The sequence below is a fragment of the Aulostomus chinensis genome, chromosome 2 (assembly GCF_037954235.1).
Source record: "Aulostomus chinensis isolate RoL2024-O1b breed Wild chromosome 2, RoL_Achi_v1.0, whole genome shotgun sequence".
Classification (NCBI taxonomy): Eukaryota; Metazoa; Chordata; class Actinopteri; order Syngnathiformes; family Aulostomidae; genus Aulostomus; species Aulostomus chinensis.
The window spans coordinates 26,078,969-26,101,357 of NC_141321.1; the positions used below are offsets into that span (position 1 = coordinate 26,078,969).

Below are 22,389 nucleotides of genomic sequence, written 5' to 3' on the forward strand. Positions count from 1 at the left end.
TGAACAAACACATAAATACTCTAGAACCTTTCTTTGCTATTTCTATGTATTTATACCTTTCTTCATTTCTGTTATTTTATAAACTACATTTGCATATAGTTTATATGATAAAGTAAATGAAAAGGATGATTCCTCAAACTACATTAACTTGAAATTACGATGGTCATAAAAATATGAGACCAATAATTATCTCCACGCACGTGCAGTCTCCTAACATAAGCCTGGTTCCCGTTTCAAAACCCTGGTACGTGATAGGCATGTTCTAACTATAAATCAATCAGCTGATCACTTGCTGGGTGAATCACCAGTGCCTGCAGTGCGATATACTGTCAGAGACCCTAACAGATTAGAGAAGGGTGAGAAAGAGCTGCTCTGTCAGTGACACAACAGTGTGTCAATAACTCCACGTGACTCTGGTCGAGCCGATTCAGCAAAGGCTGAGCCTCAGGCAACACAATGAATAAAATACACTTTGTGACACTCACATAGATAACAGCTCAACATTTTGTTTGATTACTCTTATAGGGTTTATTGATGCTTTAACTCACGTCAGCAAATGACTATAGTTTACTCTTCACAAGTTATTAATTCATTAAAAGGCTCAAGACAGATGTAATATTGCACTGGCAAATACTTTCTCATCATATTAATTTTCTTGAAGTGGCACTTGACTTTATACAGGGCAAGAATAAAATGGACATCAGAGCTGCTGTCACCTCTATCATTGATCGTACATTAGCTGCTGATGTACAGCCCTTCCATGTGCTGAATGAATTAGCTCACTCATTGATTTACAGTACAGAACATCACTTCTGTCACATGGCGGCCAAACCGATGCCATGATGGACTGGATCCCTTTCAAATGGGGTCTTGAATGACAAGGAAGAAAGACGCATCTTATTATGAAAAAGAAATATTAGATTTGTGCAGACATTTGGTGTGAAGGTAACTCCCTGCGGCACATTCATCAGCCAAGCTTTAGTTACAGAGATTGACCATAAGAGGGCAGCATATATCAACAAGGTTGACTTCAGGTCACCTCAACACAATCAAAGCACCTTCTTCAAGGGTTGACTCAGAAAAGTCAGAGCATGAAGTCTCTCAAATCCTCAGTACTTCTCTACACAAAGCTCCAAAGTTAGATTATATATTCTACAAACTATCCTTGTGCAATGACGTTGTTGACAGTGAGTCAACCGTGCAAAAAATGAAGACATGCACTTTAGTTACAGAAATCTCTATGAGGGTTTACGTGAATCATGCTGTTTTTTCAAAAATATCATTGCTCCGCCTAGCCTTTAATTCCACTGCGTAATTTTGTAATTGTTGACATTTACTGAACGTCGTGCATGTCACAAAGGTGCTGCGCTGCATGCGTGTGTGTGTGTGTGTGTGTGTGTGTGTGTGTAAATCCTTGAAAGAGTGACACCTTGCAAAGAGGACCAGTGTGGGGGCAGATGCTGTTTTTTTTCCCCTTCATAACTTTCTTTAGAAGAACACGATATCACAACCCACATCTACAGCCTTCCACACAATTTGTTTTCTTTATCTTTTCCCTTCAAAGGTCATCTGTGAAGATAACACGTACAGGTAAAATGAATGAAACACGGGTGCGAATGGAGACATGACTGCTGCAGAGGAGAAAGTTCAGTCCAGCCAGGTGACTGCCACACAAAAATAATGATAATAACATATATGTAAATATAAAAACACGTGCAATGGTGGTGGCACAGGAGGGTACAGCTGCTGCTACTTTTGGAAAACCCTCTTTTGTCATTCAATTTCAAACTATGTTGTACCTCTTTATACCTTTTAAATGATTCCCAAGTCAGCAATTTTACTTTCATTGCTTGCTCTCAAGTTTGTATGTATTGCACTCCTTTTATACTTAATAAAAATCGTAGACATATATTTGTAGTTATCAAACATAACTCTTCCTCATAGTACTCTTCAAAGTAGCTGATCACTTGCAGGTATTATGTATACATATTTATTCTGTCAGATAATGCGACTATTCAACATTCATACGACTTTACCTATTAAGGTATTTCTGTTCACATTTCATTTCACTGAAACTGAAACTAATTTATTGATAATTTGCAGCTCTGTAAATCGATTTTACTCCTGACACAAAAGGATACTGTCACCAAGTATGACGGGAAAGACTTACAGGAGATGGCACAAGAGTGGAAGGGTTAAGCTTCGCTCTTTTGCTTGGAAATAGAGACCACAGGATGTGATATTGATGCTTTCAGATGCATTTGTGAGCTGAGCACCCGTCTAAACGCCCACATGCTTCTAGCATCGGTATATGTTGAGTGTCAGAAATAAGGACGGTGTTTCTGCTGTGTGTGCAATTTGTCTTGAGAGGAGCTAAATGACTGATTTACACCAAAAGTGCTCTAGCAGAGCAGTATCACTATGTCTTCAGCAATATTTACAATTAACTTTTGCACTTTTTCTTTTATCTATGTTTGGAAATAATACATAAACTTACTCTATGTTAATGTTCTAAATTGTTTTGTTAAGTAGGTTGTAAAAATGTCAAATATTGTGCCCTTTTAATGAATATATGACAATGGATTACACATTCTAAGAACCTGATATGGTTTATAACGGTGCTTATCAGCCTTGCATAAACCGTTGGTGAAATAATAAAAGACTGCATGATAGAGGCAGATGTTCTTGATCAGCCGCCACCGCCCGCATGTATTTGTGTGTGTGTGTGTGTGTGTGTGTGTGTGTGTGTGTGTACAGAGTAGTAAGAGTAGTTCATTTCTATAAATATTACTAACTACATATGCTGCCCAGATTGATTCAGTTACATTGTAATAGAAAAAAAAAACAGCACGAGTGTATATTGTAAATTTGGACTAAAGCAGGATTAACAAGCACAACGTTGTTAGGCATCAAAACAACAACACATTAAAGCTTTAGAGTGCATCAGCCTGAGCTGTTTACCTGATAAAGTTTAACCTCAGGCGATCGTTGGGTTGGATAGAGGCTGAGAGGTTAAAAGGAATGGGAAAGCCTGTACAAAGATGGATTCGTTTATGCTGTATTCCAGCCACAGATTTATTCTTACCCGATCTCTGGTAGGACACATTAAGATTACTTAGTGATTAAAAAAAACAAAAACAAACTGGCCTTTGCCAATTTAACTAGATACCATTACCGTGGTTTAATCAGAGGTGAGAGAAGAATTCAGATACTTTAGTAAAAGCGCCAATGCAGAAATGTAAAAATACTTCATTACAAGTAAAAATCCCACTTGAAAAGAATCTTAATGAAGTAAAAACAGGAGTATTAAATGCCTTTGAAGCATTAACGTTGCTGGGAAATGTGTCAGCAGTATGTTACTGTTTCAGCAGTCACGCTTATTTTATGTAAAGGGAAACAAGCTAAATGTAATAGGTTGTGGGGTTATTCATAAGAGAAGAAAGAAAGAAAAACAAAGTCTGTTTTCAGCTGTTGATTTTTGTTCTCTAATCTTTGATTTTTCCTGAGAAGTTAGATCATTTGAACTAATAAGGGAATTAAAATCAATGCTTAAAGAGAAAAGGGTCTATTTGGCACTTTTTTTGTTAGACATAAAAATGCAACGTGTTTGAAAACCAGTGGCTTAATGTTTTATGTGTTGTATCATTGATTATGTAAAATCTTTTACTTTGGTAACCAAAGTGGTCAAATAGGTTAAATGAAGAAAGCAAAATAAAGTTGGATGCATTGGAAGCACGACTATGAAATAGCCTACAAGACCACCAAAATAAAACTGACATCGATAATCTTACTTTCCTTCAGTGTGCACAAAACAAATAAGGTGACTGAAATAGTAAAGGGACACATTCAGATTACAACCACAGAAATAAATCAACACATCTCTCAAACAGTTTCAATAAATACGGAGTTTTACCACCCTCATGAAAGGAGATTTTACTCTGCCGCAATGCATTTATTGCCTCCAAAAGATATTCAAAAGAAGTTGGTTGGAAATGAAACTTTAAAATAACCCAGCAACTGAGTTAATTGTCATACTTTTTAGTCTAAATGTATGTATTCCACATGGCAACCATAAAATATTACATATTTGTTAAACATTCACACAATCAATTAGGTTTAGGATGACTAGTATAACGAGCAAACATAATAGGGTCTTCGCCTGAAGTACCTTCTGGCTCAGGGCCTAATAACCTGTTTATTAAGCGTACGTACGTGGGGGGCGTGTGTGTATGCGTGTGCGTGTGAGCGTGCGCGTGTGTATACGTGTGCGTGTTTGCCCTATGTTGTGTTGTGTCTGTGACATCACCGCTGGAACTGCCTTGTCACGCGGGGTTAGTAAAAGTTGGGATAGGATCTCCGGAGAGAGATAGACGCGAAGCAGTAGAGAGAGAGAGAGAGAGAGAGAGAGAGAGAGAGAGAGAGAGCGGGACAATCTTCCGGATAATTCATCAGCTTTATATCGAACATTACACGCTGTCAGAGAAAGCAGTTCTGGTGTTGAGCAGGCAGAGTTGCCCTGAAGGCGCAGGCGACTTTTTCTCTGAAGTTGCAGCCAGAAATCTAACTACCAGAAGACTCGAAGAGCGCGCGACCCATATTCTGGATTTGTCTCTAACCGGGAGGAGAACACCGGTTCGCGTATATGGCTCGAAACTAGGAGAGTTCTAGCTGAATGAACTAAAGTTGAGATTCGGCGTCGTGGCAGTCGGTAAATGTTGCGACATTTTAGGACATAAATTGCTCCAGCGGTCGACGGTCGAGTGGCGGGGTAAAACCCGAGCTGTCAAACCCGATGACTACTGCAAACTTCCCCGGGAATGAGGAGCTGGACTTCAGACTGATTTTCGGAGAGGACGGGCAGCAGCAGCCGTTAGGCCCCACAGGTCAGTGTGTTTCCCTGTGCCAAGCGGCGTGGTTTACGTGGAGTACACTGGAAGTGAACTACATATATTATTAATTTACTCACCTTTCTTTGCTAACTCGCCGCTTGCTTAATTTAACCTGGCAGCTTGCAGTCTGCCGTCTGTACTATAAATGCGGAACCGACCCAAACTGTACTTTTTGAGGGAAATAAAGCTATTTCAATTGCACGTTGTTTTTTGTTGTGGGTTTTTTTTTCCTTTGGTCGTCGCTCCGGCAATGTTAACAGTACAACACCAGCTGTCATTAGCTTGACATGCTAGCTAGTTAGCATAAGTGTTGTTACTGCTATGCAGTATGTCATACATCTGCGAATGCTGTCATAACTGTGAAATACAAATATAATTTTTTTGCTACAGGTAACTTTTAATTTATTAGTCTGTTTGTACAGTGTGGTTGGTTCAGGGTGGATAAAACAGAAGGGCTGAGAGAAGTAACAGTTCGTCATTTATTGTCAAAACTCACATGCTGTTTATAAATTCATTTTAAGTAGGAAGCTTTTTTAAACTTATTTAAACATACAAGTTATATAAGTTTACATGTACAATTGCTACATATGCGAGTACCAAATTAAAAAATGGGATATTTGCAGCACATTTGGCACAACATCAAAGATAACAAATTATGTGTTTATTTTACGTGTTTGTTACCTAATTTAGTTTGCTCCAATCATTTCCACAAGTAAGTGCATTCTAATTGAGAAAAAAATATTTGTTCAAAATAACAAAATAGAAATAATGCTAATAAAAGTAAAGTTGGTTAGGATTTGGATCATACAGTGACCCATAGCCAGAATACTACATTTGAAGATGAAATGAAAAGAGTGGCATGAAGTAACTAAGTGCATAAATACTAAGCACAGCTATGTTTTTGATATTAGTATTTAACAGGACACGAGGAGATGTATTGAATTCACATACGAGATGCTGTTCACTTTTGAGCAAATGACTTTGGTCAGAACTGGACCTCTGTTACTTAGCGAGAAAAATTTCAAAACTCAGCAGATGAAACTTATAGTTCTGTCGTTAGAGCTAAATTAAAAGGAGACGAAGGAGACATACATGTAAATGGACTGCATATATATTGTGCTTTTTGAATCTGATCTATATAACAGAAGTTCATACATGAATCCAGTTAGTTCTCTCACAAAAATTTGCATTTAGCCTCGCTGCTGTTAGGGTTTGTGTTTTCCTTTGTCGTTCTTCAACTTCAGCTTTATACATATCGCAAATTATACAACCATGGTTGACAAGGTGCTTAGCTTGTTACATAAGTAATCATCAGAAATAGTAATAAAACATCTTTAACAACAATTCTTTACAGTAAACTGAATATCTTTGGGGTTTGGTAGCTTTTTTAGACAAAGTGAGAACTAATACTTAACCTTGCACTCTTGGCAATTATAATGTTTTTTTTTTTAATAGCTCTTACTTTTCTTAGACAAAATAACGGATTTATGAACAAAGAAAATAAAGTGCAAAAATGTGTGGCTCTAATGTGATGTGAATAGAAGCACAAGCCATTTGATATAGCCTTGATTTCAAATACATAATTTTAATAAAGATCCCAAAGCTCCAAAAAGGAATGGAATATATAAGTGAAATGAACCACAAGACAATGAAATATTTTCTTGATGATGTTGCAGCCATAAAAAAACTGAAGCAACGGAATTTAAACAGGGTGGCACAATGGCGCATCGGTTAGCACTGTTGTCTTACAGCAATAAGACTGTGTTTGAATCCACCAGCTTTGAGTGGTGTTAGTGTGTTCTGTGTGGGTTCTCTCCAGGTACTCCAGCTTCCTCCCTCACACCAAAAACAGGTTAATTGTTTTCTTTAAATTGCCAGTAGGTAGGTGTGAATGTGAGGGCGAGTGGTTGTCCGTCTCTTTGAGGCCCCGCAATGGACATGCAACTTGTCTGGGGTGTACCCCTCCTGTTGCCCGATGATGACAGCTGGGTTAGGCCCACCCCCCGACCCTGAAACAGGATAAGTGGTTGATGATGGATGGATGGATTGAAATGTCCCCTAAACACATTGTCAACATAGAACTAGTAGCATCTACCCCAGGCAGAGAAGACAAGATATTGGAATCACTTGGTGTCATTATGACAATATTTCCAACATTGCAAGAAATCTGCAGGGCATCCCTGTGCTGCTGAATGCTGGAGTTAAACCGAGAAGTGTATGAATTTATAGCATTTGCCCTGGTCTGCACATCCATACTTTGTTCAGATTCCTCTACCATGGTGGCAATGTGATCACTGATATTGTGTGTGTTTTTGTGTATTTGTTAGAAGGGTCTCTAAAAGAATTTGTGGCTTTTTCATGAAATTTGATTGATGGATATATGATGAGGTATAGAAGGTAATATTGTGTGGAACATGTGAGTAATTTTTGGAGGTGATCTAGATGAAATTGTAGATAGTGGACCCTGAAGACTGTTCCAGACCATTGGCAGGATATTGCTACTAGTGGTGTTTAATGTCATTTATGAATTTTGATCAAGTCTGCGGTGATGTATAATACAGAGCAACTATAGCCGGTATTTTTATTTTTCTTCATTGGATTGTGCTTTGATGGTACCATGTTCATATTCTGAATCCAATGGTGGAGGTATGCGCTCTTTGAGTGTTTTCCAGCTTAAGCCTGTATTTGGCCCCAAACCATTGGAACCAGTGCATACTCTGACTTTGTCCTTTTCATGAAACTCAGGCAAAGTATTGGCTCCATGAAGGTTTGGCTTGGGTAATCTTAAATCAGTTTTTCCTTTGTAAAAAAGTTTGATTTGCAGATGGTACAAGGGGAAAACGGCAGTTGGAATAAGCGTAGGAAGAAAAGCACCTCTGTGCTAGTGATTTTAATCTGGTAGTGACTGTATGACTTGGCCCAAAAGGGGGGCTCCTGTCCAAATTAATAACTGGAGTGTTCAGTAATACAGGATCACACAGCCACAGTAAAAGGGAGTCACTCCTATTCCTCTAAAGCCAAGGCTCAAGTTAAGGCTTGTTTTGAACCTGGAGAACCTCTGCTGTGTATCTGAGAGGTTTCTGCTCCACAATACTTTGTATATTGCACGTTATTTGAACCGGAACGTGACTGATGTCATTTCAGTAACCGTGTAGCATTATGAAAAGTAGAGGTTGGATCTCTTAGAAGAAGTGTGAAAAATTATCTGTTATCCACTGCACCACAAAAGGTAACAAAATGTTACTGTACTTTATGAATAGGATGCCTTAATTGCTAAGGCTAATTTTCCTCTACATCTTTGTTATATTTTCAATTTCATCCTATTTACTTATATAGATGGCTGACTATAGCTTCATACTGTGTGTAGTTTCATTCCATATGTTGGCCATATTACTATTCTTCAGCCTTCTTAAAGTGGATGTGCTGAAGGGAAATCAGAATGCTGCAATAGTATGTGGTATAGTCTGACCCCCTGTGTCTCTTGCCTGTCCTTCTGCACTGCTCCTCTTTATCTAATTGCATGAGTGTCTTTCTTTCTTTCTCTTCCTCTCTTGAGTGTTAGTCAGGAAACAGTCTCCTCTTTGAAATTAAATGTTCCACCGTTCTATTTAGATGCAAAATGTACTACAAGGGGTTTCCTCTGTTAATGTAGATCCAGCTGAGCAGCAGCTGAACTGTTTGTCAGATATTTAAGATCAAATTCTCATAATATGCTGCTGATAATGATCAAGAGTTTGTGAGAACCATTTTTGAGTCTGACATGATTCAGTAAATTAATGTGGTCATTGTTTTTGCTGAAGTTTAAATGCACTATTCGTAAGAGGAATTATCTAAACATGTTCATTTTGTTTAACTTTTGGCATCTATACCTCTTCTATTGTCATTACCGGATAATACCCTCAGATGTTTGCAGGCATACTAAAGCCCATATTTTGATTTATAAGTAAACATTGTGTCAAACAAATGATTTTGATAATATATGCCAAAACCTAAATTTTAAATTTTGCTAACAACAGCAACAACAAAAATATAGCGGAATGATGATTTTTGTATCTTAATGTGTTTAGTTTATACATGAGGGAGAGTTGCAAAATTTCTTTGCCATGCATTAAGAGTTAGGGGGTTATTAAAAAGTCAGAGCAATGACTCTCTGTCTTATGTAAGGAACATGAGTAATTTTTGCTAAGTGATGTTAAGTTTCATCTTGTTTTCTCTGCATCTGTAGGTTTTCAGCCTTTGACTGCCGTCCAAACTGCAAGTCAAGTTCTCCTGAGTTATGTTTACTCTGAAAACAAGTCATGACTCTGAAACAGCTCAGACAAGCTGATTTTCACCCTAACCAGGGACTTAATATTTTATCTTATTTTCATGGTACTGGTGCTATCCTCTTTTTGTGGTGGATGAGGTTTTATTTATTAATAATCTTAGGATCAGTCATAACTAGTTGTAGTTATTTCCACATTGTGCTCAGAGGTAGATATCTCACATGTTAGAAGATACGTCAGAGGTTATTTGTATTTAAAAAGGTAATCTAATAAATTATATGAAAACAACCATCACGAAAAGTACTATATAAGTGTTGTTTATTGTGTCATTCTTTTTTTATTTTCTATAGTTAGATTTGGTCTTTTCTGCAGCACTTTTCCCATTGTGGTTACAGCTAATGTTTTGTTCATTTTAGCTGCTACAGATTTCAGCAGGGAATATCACATTGCAAGAGATAGACTAGCCATGTTTTAAAACTTTATGTATAATGATCCTAAGTTCAAGATCTTTTCACAGTGAACTGTCATAATGAAACAAACGCCACTGAAAGAGGCAGTATTCTAGATATGTGTACGTGTGTTGGTTTTGCTTGTTATAGGTGCCGCCTCCTACTCAACAGGGTGAGCAGGGTTTCCGGTAGTGTTTGGCAAGCCTGGTGACCCACTGGGAATAAACAGACTGCCTAAGCACATGGGTTTTTTTTTTTTTTAAATATATGCTTAATTCATTTGTAGTTACACAAGTAGAAAACTATTTTTAAAGAGTAACTTGCAGCCTGTGTGTAAGTAAGCGTGCAGTAAGGATGAAATTAGCAGTAACATTAATGCGGCATGTAATGCAGTGAGTGTACACAGCAGTGTCGGGCAGTTGGAGTGTTATAAGTTGTGGTATTACTAGTTCAACTAAATTTTTCAGTATTGTGGTGGTAAATTTGCTGTTTTTTTAATCAAATGGCTTTTCAGTAGGGAAGCTCATTTATTAACTCCACCCAGGTGGTAATGGTGATCTCTCACCAGGATTATGCAAAAGCTATTCACAAAATTTCTTGAAAATTGTTGGAACAATGGGACATGGGTTAAGGAAAAACTTCTTAGCTTCTGGATAAAAGGCCAAATGCAGGTTTGTTTGTATTTTTAGCAGACTTGTTCTCCAAAATTAATGGATGAATTATGATTAGATTTGGTGGAAAAAATTGTGATACTAAAAGAAAGAAGGGATTTATGTCGTGGGGGTGATCTGGATCCAATTTTACATTCTGATTCCTAAAGACAATTTTAGTCAAATGGCATGAGCTATTAGCAAGATTTTTCTCCCTGGGGGAGGTATGTGTTCTCTGAGGGTGTTCAGGTTGACCAAGTACTGTGATAACATCCACACAAGTTTCAGTCCCCTAAGCCCTTTGGAAGCAGCAGACTTTTCTGCAGTGGTCTGAAATCAGTCAGAATCATTTAAGCAACTTTTAGACAGGTATTCTGGAATATCATAAAAATCATCCCACTCTTATGACAATTTGCTCGATTACACAGAACCAAATAACACTGGTGTATCGGTGCTCCAGCTTGTAAATTTTTATATTGTTCCAGCATTCTGCTGCAGAGGTGCAACATGTAACAGAATTTCTAGTGAGCTGCCCAGTGTTCCAGCTATTTCTTTTACACTTAAACTGATTCTGATACCTCCGCTGCCAGCTCAATTGGAACGATCTGTTCTCCCATTCTTTCTTTCTGTACTCTTATGAAGACTTTGAGATGTAACAGTGGTTTGATATTGCCGTCTTGAAAAGTTTGTGTAAAATGGGGGCAAGTTTGTGTCAGACACTGACCTGAAAGTGTATAGTTAAGCTGTTTTTCGGTGAATCACTGGTACTCCGCATCAGACACCAAGCCTTGTTGAACAATTTTCCTTTTACTGATTTTGGATGTCGTTTCCAGCATGAAAACAACTCCATTCATTGTACTTCGCATATACATGTCAGCCCACACTTTGAAGTCTCGTTTACCACATTTTTTGGAAATGTGTGTATTGCGAAGTTGTTGTGTGAGTGGTAGAAATAGGTACTGGTGAGTTAGGATCATGCAGGTCACGAGCACTGACCTTATTGGGCATTGGAGGTGGTATGATGCATGGGAGCAGAAGTGCCCTTTATGGGTGGCAGAGTTGTAGATCCATGGCGGAGGTGACTGGCATTCTGCCCAGACATGCCATGTGGGGTTCAGATGGCAGGGTGGAATAAAGGAGGGGGGTTACACACTGCTCTCTAACTGCTGGTAACGGGAACATGGACAGCATTTTGTTCACACACTCGCCTTGTCTTTCCCTTTCCTTTACTTGTTGCTTTTACTTCACATACATGGACATTTTTCCCATGTTTTATCAAACATATCGAAAGACTTTTTTGTGGTTGATTTGTTGTTTGCCACCATGCCAGCACAGAGCAGTGTAGACCCACCAGGATGATTTTTTTCCTCCCTTACTGCGTTTGTCAGGATATGAAAGACACCACCAGTGACACAAGAGAGATTGATCTAGGGTAATGAAATCTCCAGATGTCAGCAGTCACTGCAAGCACTTACGAACTTGTCAGGTTTGATTTGGTCTTTTTAATTAGCAGTTTCATTTCTGTTGTTTTTGGAACTGTGCCTATCATGCTTGGATATGAAAATATGTGATTGAATTTATATGGTAACAAACTTATCAAGTTAAGAACAGCATGGTGATAGCCATTACCGGTGTCTATGTTATTGTCATTGCTCTGCTCCTCGGATCCAAGAGCACGTTCCTCTCAGTCCTTGTCGTGGGAAAGACTGAAAGACTGAAATTACATCGGTCTCATGGTGGACTATTTTGAGCTCCCAAAGAGAGTGGCAGAGGGCAGACGGCAGGTTCTGGTGACTCGTTCGTACTTAGCGGAGGAGCATCCCTCTCGTCCCAGCACGTCTGCAGCCTTCAACTTTTTACTGCTCGAGCACTTGTGATCTTAACGAGGAGAGGAGTGGAAGAATGCTGTGCACCACATCACCAGGTGAGTGTGTCAGCACTCCCAGACTCTAGCCAGGTGTGTTATGTGAGTGTGTCTGTGTTTGTCTAGACTTTTTGGTTGAGGGGTGGCAGCAACGACCGAGATAAACAGCTATACAAGTACATGCTGGCCCAATGTCTGTAAGATATATACAATTTTCATCTAAAGCAGAAATAGGACAATAAGACTGTTAAAACTGTTTCTTGCAATTTAGTTTGAGTTCGTTGGTCCTTAGTTCAAATATGCTGAATGTCCTACATTGATATTTAATAATGTATGTGCTACACTTAATTCTCATTTTGCTAATGTGTAGCTGAACAGAATATTGTGGTTCATTTGTAGCTCTTTGTTATTTCAATTTGTGAAGCTTTTTTGAGGCATTTATTCTTTATGATTATGCATTTGTGTACTCTAAATATCTTGCTGCAATATAAACAAAAAAGGAGGAAATAGAAAAAATACAGACATACATTTTTTTAAAAGTGTGGATTCAGATGATAGGCTGACTGATGTCTGTCTAATAGAGAGAGTAAAAGGACCTACACGTTCTGAGCTCTATGAAAATGTGAAAACCAGAGAGGTCATTGGTCAGACATCCATGCATGAGGTCCACATGTGGGGCCATATCACCACGTGGGTGCCCCCTAACCCTACTGAACCGAAGGGGTCCCAGTGACCCACAGTGATGAATGAGACGTTTGTTTCCTGGGGCGAGGCATGAGTAACTATGTGTGGCATCTGTCTAGTTTAAATTTAGTGTAACTGAAGCTACCACTGGCTGTGCTGTATCAACATATCAGAGGCCGCATTACAGCTGAGAGAAAGCTGTTAAACTCCTGCATCTAGTTTCATTTTATTCTCCCTCTGGTCCTCTTATACTATGAGGTGCAGCTTGCTAGGCAGGGATTAGGTTAGTCTGAAGCCCATTGTATTTTAGGAAACACCTTAAAGCTTTCGGTCAAGCAAATGCTTAGTATTGGCACCTCTAGCCCATGTGGGTTTTCTTGTCCCACTTCCACTATGTGTCTGATGTTCAGGTGCCACATATTTTAAACTTAGTTACAAATAGAGAGTGATTTGTAGTGCTCTTTATTGACATTGAACAATCATACAAGGTGTTTGGTAATAAGAAGGCAAATCAGATCACTGATGTATTAAGTGTTCACTTGAAAGGTCATTTTAGCCACTCATTTAGTAACTTGTGATGCACTCGTTAGATTTTCACATGCTGATGGTCCACATTCCATCTGGGACCCATGTGGTTTGATGGACCCTACTACATGGGTCACAATTGGAATGTGGACGACGTGAGCTTTGACAGGTGGACAAAAAGAGCATTACACATCAGTTGAGAAGATGAGTTTCAATATGAGCCACCAGGTGCTTCTCTGATCATCGTTCAAAATGATGAAGCCATTGGTAAAATTGTACACTTAGATGTGAAGCAGCCTGTAAGTATGACTTCTTTCAAAAATAATTAATCACTTGCTGAGGTATGGAAGATCATAATGCTGATTAAAAGCCAAGACTTATGCACATGTATTCCTCATGATGGGGTCAATAGACGACCATCCCAAATCTTTCATATTTGTCACATCACAATGCCACATATTTCTCAAGTCAGTGGTGAGGCTCTGCATCTCATTGTTTTGCCCTTTGTCTGTCCACATAATGTCACTTTTCCGCCTGATAATGCTAAGCTGCATATCACGTCTAGGTTGTGAAGAAAGTTTCAGAAGCTGAAAACACATCTTTTCTCTAGTGACCTATTCAGAAGAGTCCACAAGTTTCAGCCATCCATCTATCTATTTTCTGCCGCTTATTCTGTTAAGGGTTGCGGGTTGCTCTTATGCCTACAGTCAATTTAGAGTATCAATTAACTTGGTCCCCTCTTGTATGTCTTTGGACTGTGGGAGGAAGCCGGAGTACCTGGAGAGAACCCACACAGGCACAGGGAGAACATGCAGACTCCACACAGAAAGATCGCGTGCTTGAGCCGGGGCTTGAACCTGGAACTTTCTTGCTGTGAGGCGACAGTGCTGACCACTGCACCACCGTGCTGCTCAAATTTCAGTCAATATTTCATCATTCATTCTGTATTGAGGAGATGCACTGCTTTTGATTGTCTTGATTGTCTTTGATTACTGACCTCCTCTGTGTCTCATTGGCAGTTGCTGCTATTCAGACATTTTAGCGGATCTGTGTATTGTTGATTTCATGTACCTGCATTATTTACTCTGGAGTCTTGAGCATTATGTTCATAATATGCTCATAAATCTGACACCTTTCATTTGTACTTTTGTGCAGTGAAGGTTTTTGGGTCCTCTGACAAGGATCCTGAGATTGTTTTAGAATACCAAATTAATGTAACCTGATGGCAATTATGTTTGAGAGAGATCTTTGTCCCTTCATGGGTGTTTATTGCAGGTGGTTTTTTGGCACTCTTGTTTATCCCATAATGTTATCTCAGCATGAGATTGTTAATTAGGAGCTTAATTTAGCTGTCAGCATATGTTAACATTGGCATAGGCTACCATTGTTAAGCCTCTGTTGGCTGGTGAGTCTTCTGTGACGGGACAGGAAGGCTTTTTGATGGAACCCAAACATAACATTTACAGGATAAGACAATAACAAGGCTCTACTGATGCCAGATTAAACTGGGATATATATGTGTTGTGTGCCTCTTTACTCTAAATCAATCTAGCCTGTGTTATTTGTGAAATTTTCACTCTCACAGCCTTTTATGTGTGTACAACGAAGATACAGATTCAGCTCTGAGAATAGGGTTTTGGCACTAGCCCAGTCAGGAAGGTTTTAAGCCACAGGTGTACTGTACCTTTACAATACGTGTGCATGTGCGTCACCAGCTCTGTGTTTAGAATTGTCGGCAACCAGCCAGGCATAGACTTCTTGGAAAACCCTGGGGGAGGGAATTAAATCTGTATTTGGGAGCTCTCCAGGGAATCCCTTCAAATATCTACATCAACCCTAATGCTGAAATGTGTGAAAAACACATTGAAATTCTCTAAATCTTTACTCTACTACTTGCAAGGGAAGAAAATTTACAACAAACCAATATGATATGCTGCTGATAGACTAATGGGAGTCAGTAAGTCTAATATCAACCAATGAAACTATGCTCCATGAATTTTCTTACAGCAATTGTTGATTAATTATTTAATGCAGGGGTTGTACATTGAACAATGCCCTTATGAACTGATGTTGTTGGTATCAGTTCATTGAGTTTTTAAGGCACAGCAGGCCCCCAATTAAGTTTCTAATCCCAGCCCTTTGTTAAATCACAAAAAAAATGATTTCACAGAGTATCCCACTGAGAGCTTTCATACTTATTGTAGGTGCTGGATTTTTTGGGAGGGGGGGCGGTGGCAGAAGTCATAGTTTTGAAATGGGTAATTGTATCCACTGATTTTTAGTTTCATTATAGCCACTGTATTCCACCAATGACAATTTGTGTTTGCAAAGAAAAGGTTAGATTGGTGTTTTTCTTTAGCAACTAAGAGAACAAATAAGATTGTGTTGTCCTTAAGATTTGATATGCTCTGATATATTTGTAGAAAGGCATTTCTAATGAAAATGAAATCACAATGACTCCTTTCAATTTTCGCATGATTATTTTTCTAAGTCATATGCCATGTGGCCTCTGGTACATGGAGTTTTGGTAGAATGTTGTTGTGGTCTGTTGGTCAGCAGCTCTTGAGAAGAGTTGAAAGAGGAGACTGGGCAACTGGGATGAATACAAAGGCCTTTGTACAGAGGATGTAAGCAGAGCCTGTTCTAATCAACCTGCTGCTCACCACAAAGGGAACCCTGGCTTAGATTACCTTCTAGCTCCTGCACAGCACGGTATTGGGGCTACTGGGTAACCCTAGACAGTGATACATGTCAGGCTACACATACACGTTTTTTTTCTCTCCCCCTGCATCACTGTTTTTCTGCAAGTGACACACTAAGAATATTTAGATGACACATACTTGTCATCTATTTGTCCACTGTTATATTGATAACAGCAGTAAACTCTTTCATATTGACAGATTTATGTTTTGATTCTTCAGTTTTGTAATTCTACAAGAATTGGGAATCCTTACTGAAAATTATAGCTATTTTTGTTTACCTTTTGAATACTAGATCAGTTGTACAAGTAGAATCAAATACTGATTCAGCCCAGAGGACTGTTCAATGTCTCTCAAGAATGCCTTTAATTAAACATCAGTTAACACTCAGAATCCATCCACACAAAACTCTGGACTGCATTCTGAAAGTTGGAAATAAAATGTTATCTTGATTACAAATAGAATGTTACTTTTTGAGGTAAACTTAACTACCAGCTACACCTTTTAAAACAACACATGTAACATGCAAATACTATGATATTTCAATAGAATAATTGCTCCATCAGCATTTATATATCAGTTCAGGAATAATACAACAATTCATGAGTCTTGCTGAAATGCAAGGGGCATTAGGAAACAAATTGAGACACAAAGAAAGGTCATGAGCTTTAGAGACAAATCCTTCCGTAGTAAACTGGACTTTCTCAGAATGTGGGCCTGTGTGTCACTGCCGGTCACAAGACCCTGACATACTTTGTGTGCAGTAGCAGTAAGAGGAGGGAGGAACACAGTCTCTAAGCTTATCCCTCAAGCAGGAATCCTCCGCCAGTGACACACTCAGTCAGAGGCCTGTTGAGCTGTGTGTCAAGCAAGCAAAGTGGATGTCACCATCACCAATGGGTCGGGCTGTTCCCCGTGGTTACTGTGACTTTGTGGTGCGTCACAAACATCCGTGCTTTACTCAAACATCTCCCAGTGAGTGTGGCACTATTATTAACTCAGGTACAGCAAAGCCTCTTAGAGATCTTTATTTAACCGGATTGGCTGTCTGATGTATGGACACTTGAGGAGTGTGTGACGCACTAGGCTTTCAAGAACAGTGCGGGGGATTTGTATCTGAGGCCATTGATAAAACAACGGAACCTGTGCTCTCTTCTGTTCTCCTTGATGACCTACTCTTCTAGGGTCACTGGAGTTTGGCTCCAACAGGGGGTTTCCCACCACCCACCCCTTCTCTCACTTGAGGTTTTAGGTAGCAAACTAATCTTTTCTTAGGACAGGGAGAGGGCCATGAGCCAGGTAACATAGTCATCCCCAGTCTTACCCTCTTCCATGCAACACTGCCACTTAACACTTTCCACCAAGTGTTATGGTAAAAATGTGCTAAAGTAGAGGGTGAGTGGACTCTCGCTTTTCCCAGTTGTGCTCAGTCATCACCAGGTCCACCATGTGTCTTACTTGTGCTTGGGGACAAGATGATCCCCTGTGGTGTTTTTGAAAAAGTATTACAGCAGTTTATTTTGAGGTGTGACAGCACTTTTCTGCCATGACAACTGACCTGGTTGCACCCCATGTCAGAGGCCCTGATCAATGTTAAGTTTGCTTAAGGCTTTTATCAACAAGACTGCAAACCAAAAAATATGAATTTGAACTTGGTCTGTCAGAGAAAACTGACAAAGCAAATGGTTTTCAAATCTTTCATCTGTGGAGACTTTGAAACAGGCAGTCCAAGGACAGGCCTGAAAAGGTTGCTACTCTCATGACTTGCAGATACTACCAGAAGTGCTTGGTCATGGGGGAATGTTGGGTTTAATTGATGAAAAATACCTGTATGTGATCCTAAAATGTGTGCTGGAATAAGGCAAAGCATCTCAGAACCAATTCTCAACTAGAAAAATCCATCTGAATGGTATCCTTCTGAGATTATCAATTCCCCTTAGCAATATCATACATTGCAGAAAAACATATGCTGCAATCACAATGAAAAAGCAGTTTGACTGTTGCTATTCCTGTAGTTCTCAGGCTACAGCCAGCTAGACTTGTTAGAGTATAATAAAACAATTGTATTGATGAGGAAACTCTGTTTAGGCCTACATTTTTTTCCTCAGAGCAAAGTGACCAGGAATCAATAAGGAACAGATACCTGGAATTGCTAAAGGGCAGTGGTAACAGTAAAATCTTATCATTTAGTCCCAACCCTAATGACTTCACTTGAATCTCAGATTTGAGGACATGAGACTTGGCTATCTTGATATATATGAATTTTTAGTGTCTTGACATGGACTTGAGACACTTAACTTTGAATATTGTTATCAATAAACTGGGCATTACCAGAATACCAGATTTTTTTGAGACACTAATATGGTATATAGGATTCAATATTGTAAAGAAGCAAATGTACATGCATTGATACCTATGAATTTTCATGCCAAAGTATACCTTCAAAACTGTGACCATGACGCCCTGCTCTACTGTGTCTGTTTTTGATACCGTCCTCGCTTTTTGTCTTTTTTCTCTTCCTCTTCCTCTTTTCCCTTAATGTAATTACACAATTCAGAATATCATGGAGTGAATTTGCAGCCATTTCTTTCTCACAGTGCCTCTTTTTCTTCCTCTCCACTCTGTTGTCCCTCACTTGCTCCCTGTATGTCAGTCATGCAGTGGTTAGAGTATCCACTGCTTGATCTTGTGACAGGCAGGCAGGGCCAGTGTGAAGCTGAGCAGCTATAAATAAAGAGCTTGCCGACCCGGCTGCTGTTGCTGTTGTTGGGAAGAGGGGAGTGCAGGAACATACTCGACCTCCAAATCTTTTTCCCCGAATGTTTGAAAAACTGTCAGATTATTGGTATGTTGTTATTTCTGTAAATAAACAGAAATAAATATGGGAAGCCAAATTAACTAACTGAAAAGTTATGAACTGTTTATCTGGGCTTGAAAAAAGCTCTGCACTTTGTGTATTAAATTTATGGTGTTTTACATTTACCAAATGGTCTCTTATACTTAGGAACTTGGGGAACTGTTGAAATGATTTCACAACCTTATCCTGTACAGGATACACTGTGGTTTTAACTTCACTTGATGATTCATGAATGCTCAAAGGGCTAGACTTGTACAAGTATTATCATTTTAGTAATTTAAACTTTTCCTTCTTTTCAAAATGATTTTCCATCACAGTAAAGCTGGAGCTGCGTGCATTATAGCCCAAAACTGTTATGTTCTGCATTTATATAGTAAGCATTTAGCAATAAATGGTAAGTATTTGCATTTTTTTTAAGGTTTACATAAATGCATTAATGAAGGCATGGGCGAATTTCTTCTGATAGATCAGTTCTGTACATTTGAAACATTTGATGTGTAAAATGGGGGGGGAACACCCAAATGGGAGCTGCAGAGAGCATACCCAGTGGAAGTTTATCAATAACCTCTAACAGAGTAGAGGCAATGGGTTTGTCTATTTGTTTGTTAGTATGTGTGTGTTTGTGTGTGTACATGATGGCAGTGCTGGATGACCTTTGGTATAAATAGCCTGCCGGTGCTAGCTGTGATGACAGCTGACAGCACGCACCGTTGTGTGAATTTGTTTTCTGAGCAGTGCTGTTCATCAGTGGAACAATGCCTACATGATGGCCCACTACCCAGCAACCCTCAGGTCTTTGATATCCTCACAATAGGCTCAATTTCTACCACAACCTTAAATTGTGCGACTGCAAAAGGATGTACTATCAGCACAGTTCTCCTGTGGAGTTGATTGGTGTCATATGAAAAGGAGTCGAGAGGAGGATACTTGATTATGAAGAATAGAGTCAGTAGTTGTTTCAAAGTTCAATATTGGTCATATGCTGACCACAGCTGGTCTTTTCATTTTTAAAAACAATAAATGTTCAAGAGGAAAGGGGTTATCTGTTCTGTAGCATTCGGCACAAGGCAAGAATACACACAAGTAATAACTGTATAATGGGCAGAACTCTCTAAATTTGCTTTGCACAATTATCTCTAGAGCATATTCATCTGGCTCTTAGCCTTACAATTTTATTTAGAATCTACAAGATAAACTGAAAAGTAATTACTGTTTGTGCAGTGCTCTGTAGAAGTAGCTTAGTTTTTGATCAAAGATTATGAGGATCTAATTTGATTAATCTTATTTGACTGAAGAAGTGTTCGCCATGATTTGAATAAATAAATGTGGCTAAAATGTGTGGAGATGCAATTGCCAGGACATGCAGAGCATTGACTCCTTTGTAAGTAATTTCCTAATCTGGAAACTCACTCTGGGTTTCTGTGTGGACGGGCAGCTCAGTTTTTGCAGAAATCATAATCGCAGTTACTCAATATTCCCTGCCGGCACCAGATGTCAAATACATCTCAGAAAGTCTTTGGATGCAACTTTGGATACATTTCACATTTTATTTCAAAATGAAAATCTGGTTGACATTGAATCCAATGTGACATCAAACTCTCATGTTGGTTTTGAAACAAACAAAATTTCCATGTCACAAGTTAAAATTCATAAAAACATTTGAAAAAAAAAGTAATACGATAGACCACTAAACATGTCTGACCACTCCCACTCTTCTCTATCTGTTGTTGTTTTTATTAACATTTGTTTTCTTTTCTTCTTTTAGATCTGGAACCTGATGACAATACATCTTTCTACATCCTAAATGTGGGCCAGCCCCAGTCTATGGTCACTAACCACCAGTCCGTTGGCCTGCCCCGTCATGGCATGCAGTCTCACTCCCAGGTCATCAGCACCTCTCCCCGCCTTCAGTCACACAAACCAGGATCAGAGCCCCCAAGCTATGAGGCACATGACTCCAAGTTTGGCACCTCACCCTTGCTTCCCTCTGCTCCTGTGGAGGCACCGAAAGCCTTTGAGTGCCCCAGTATTCAGATCACCTCGATCTCCCCTAGTTGCCAGCAGGAGATGGATGCTAACGAGGAAGATCTGAGGGCAAATGGGCCTGATGGGGACTACCACAGTGACAGACCCTTGTCCAGAGACCACTTGTATTTGCCCCTGGACCACTCATACCGGGACTCTTCTCTCAGCCCGAGCCCATGCAGCAGCCTGTCCTCCAGGAGCTGGTTTTCTGATGCCTCCTCCTGTGAATCATTCTCACATGTGTATGACGATGTTGACTCAGAGCTCAATGAAGCAGCTGCTCGCTTTACCCTGAGCTCTCCGCTCACTTCCCCAGGCTGTGCCTCCCCTCAAACTAGTGGTGGGATTTTGGAGGAGCAGACCCACTGGCAGCACCACCACCCCACCTATGTTCACCACTCCCACTCCATCAGCCTGTCACCCCGCCAGTCTCCCTGCCATTCACCACGCACCAGTGTCACTGATGAAAACTGGCTTAGCCCCCGGCCACCTTCTAAACCCTCCTCACGTCCCACCTCACCTTGCGGGAAGAGGCGCCACTCTAGCGCAGACATCTGCTACCCAGGCTCTGTGTCACCACATCATTCACCCACACCCACACCAGGACCTTCACCTAGGGGCAGTGTGACAGAGGACACCTGGGTTGGCAGTCCCTCTGTAGCCATGTCACCCTTTCAGTGCTGCCAATCTGAGGCAGACATCCCATCCAAGACAAGGAAGACCTCACAGGACAGAACAGCTATGCAGACAGCAAAAGGGGAGCTGGGGCTTGATGACCAAGGAAATATTTCTCCTAACTTAGACTCTCCATCAGAAGAGGCCCTGCATAGTCTAAAGAAGGATGGGCCTGGGGAGCAGTTTCTGTCTGTGCCCTCCCACTTTTCATGGAATAAACCCAAGCCTGGTCATACACCTATATTCAGGTAAATGGGCTAATATTGAGGGTAATACACAGGTAAGGGGCTGTTAGTGGATTTCACATGTAACATTACAATTTAACTCCATCTCACAGTTGCAGTCATCTATTTCAGCTAAATCTGATTAATTCAAAAATATAACCTAGACATTTAAGATGTTATTATTTTCATAAAAGTCATAAAAGCAATTTCTCAGCTTGTTGATGTAACTGGCTGTCACAGTATGCTTGTTTTATTCTATTTCCTTAGTGACAGACATGCCTGTAATATTAGTATCTTGAATGATGGGAACCTAAAGCATAAAAGTGTTTTTAAACTTATAGCCATCGGTATTTTTGTGAATTATTAATGATGTCAACACAAGACAGCACATTCGGTCAATTTTAAAAGCAGTTAGAAACTCAAGGCTAAACCCCTGAAAATACAGCGTCATGAGCTGTAATAAAAATGCAGGGTTCTTTTTTATCTTTGAGAGAAGTAGAAGCATTGCAATACAGTAAAACAGTATCAGACAGTATAAATAATAGACCTGCTGATGGAGGTCTGCAGACCAATGTTCAGTAGC

At 39.7% G+C, this 22,389-nt stretch overlaps 1 protein-coding gene across 1 annotated transcript in view; it reads left to right on the plus strand.

Moving 5' to 3' along the window:
- Nucleotides 1-4,235: 4,235 nt before the first annotated feature.
- Nucleotides 4,236-22,389, plus strand: part of nfatc3a (nuclear factor of activated T cells 3a) — a 55,375-nt gene continuing 37,221 nt past the window's right edge. Inside the window, exons 1-2 of the mRNA XM_086187635.1 lie at nt 4,236-4,883; nt 20,648-21,830. Coding sequence (XP_086043761.1) covers nt 4,793-4,883; nt 20,648-21,830 — 1,274 coding nt within the window. The 5' untranslated portion in view covers nt 4,236-4,792. The remainder of the gene's footprint in view (nt 4,884-20,647; nt 21,831-22,389) is intronic.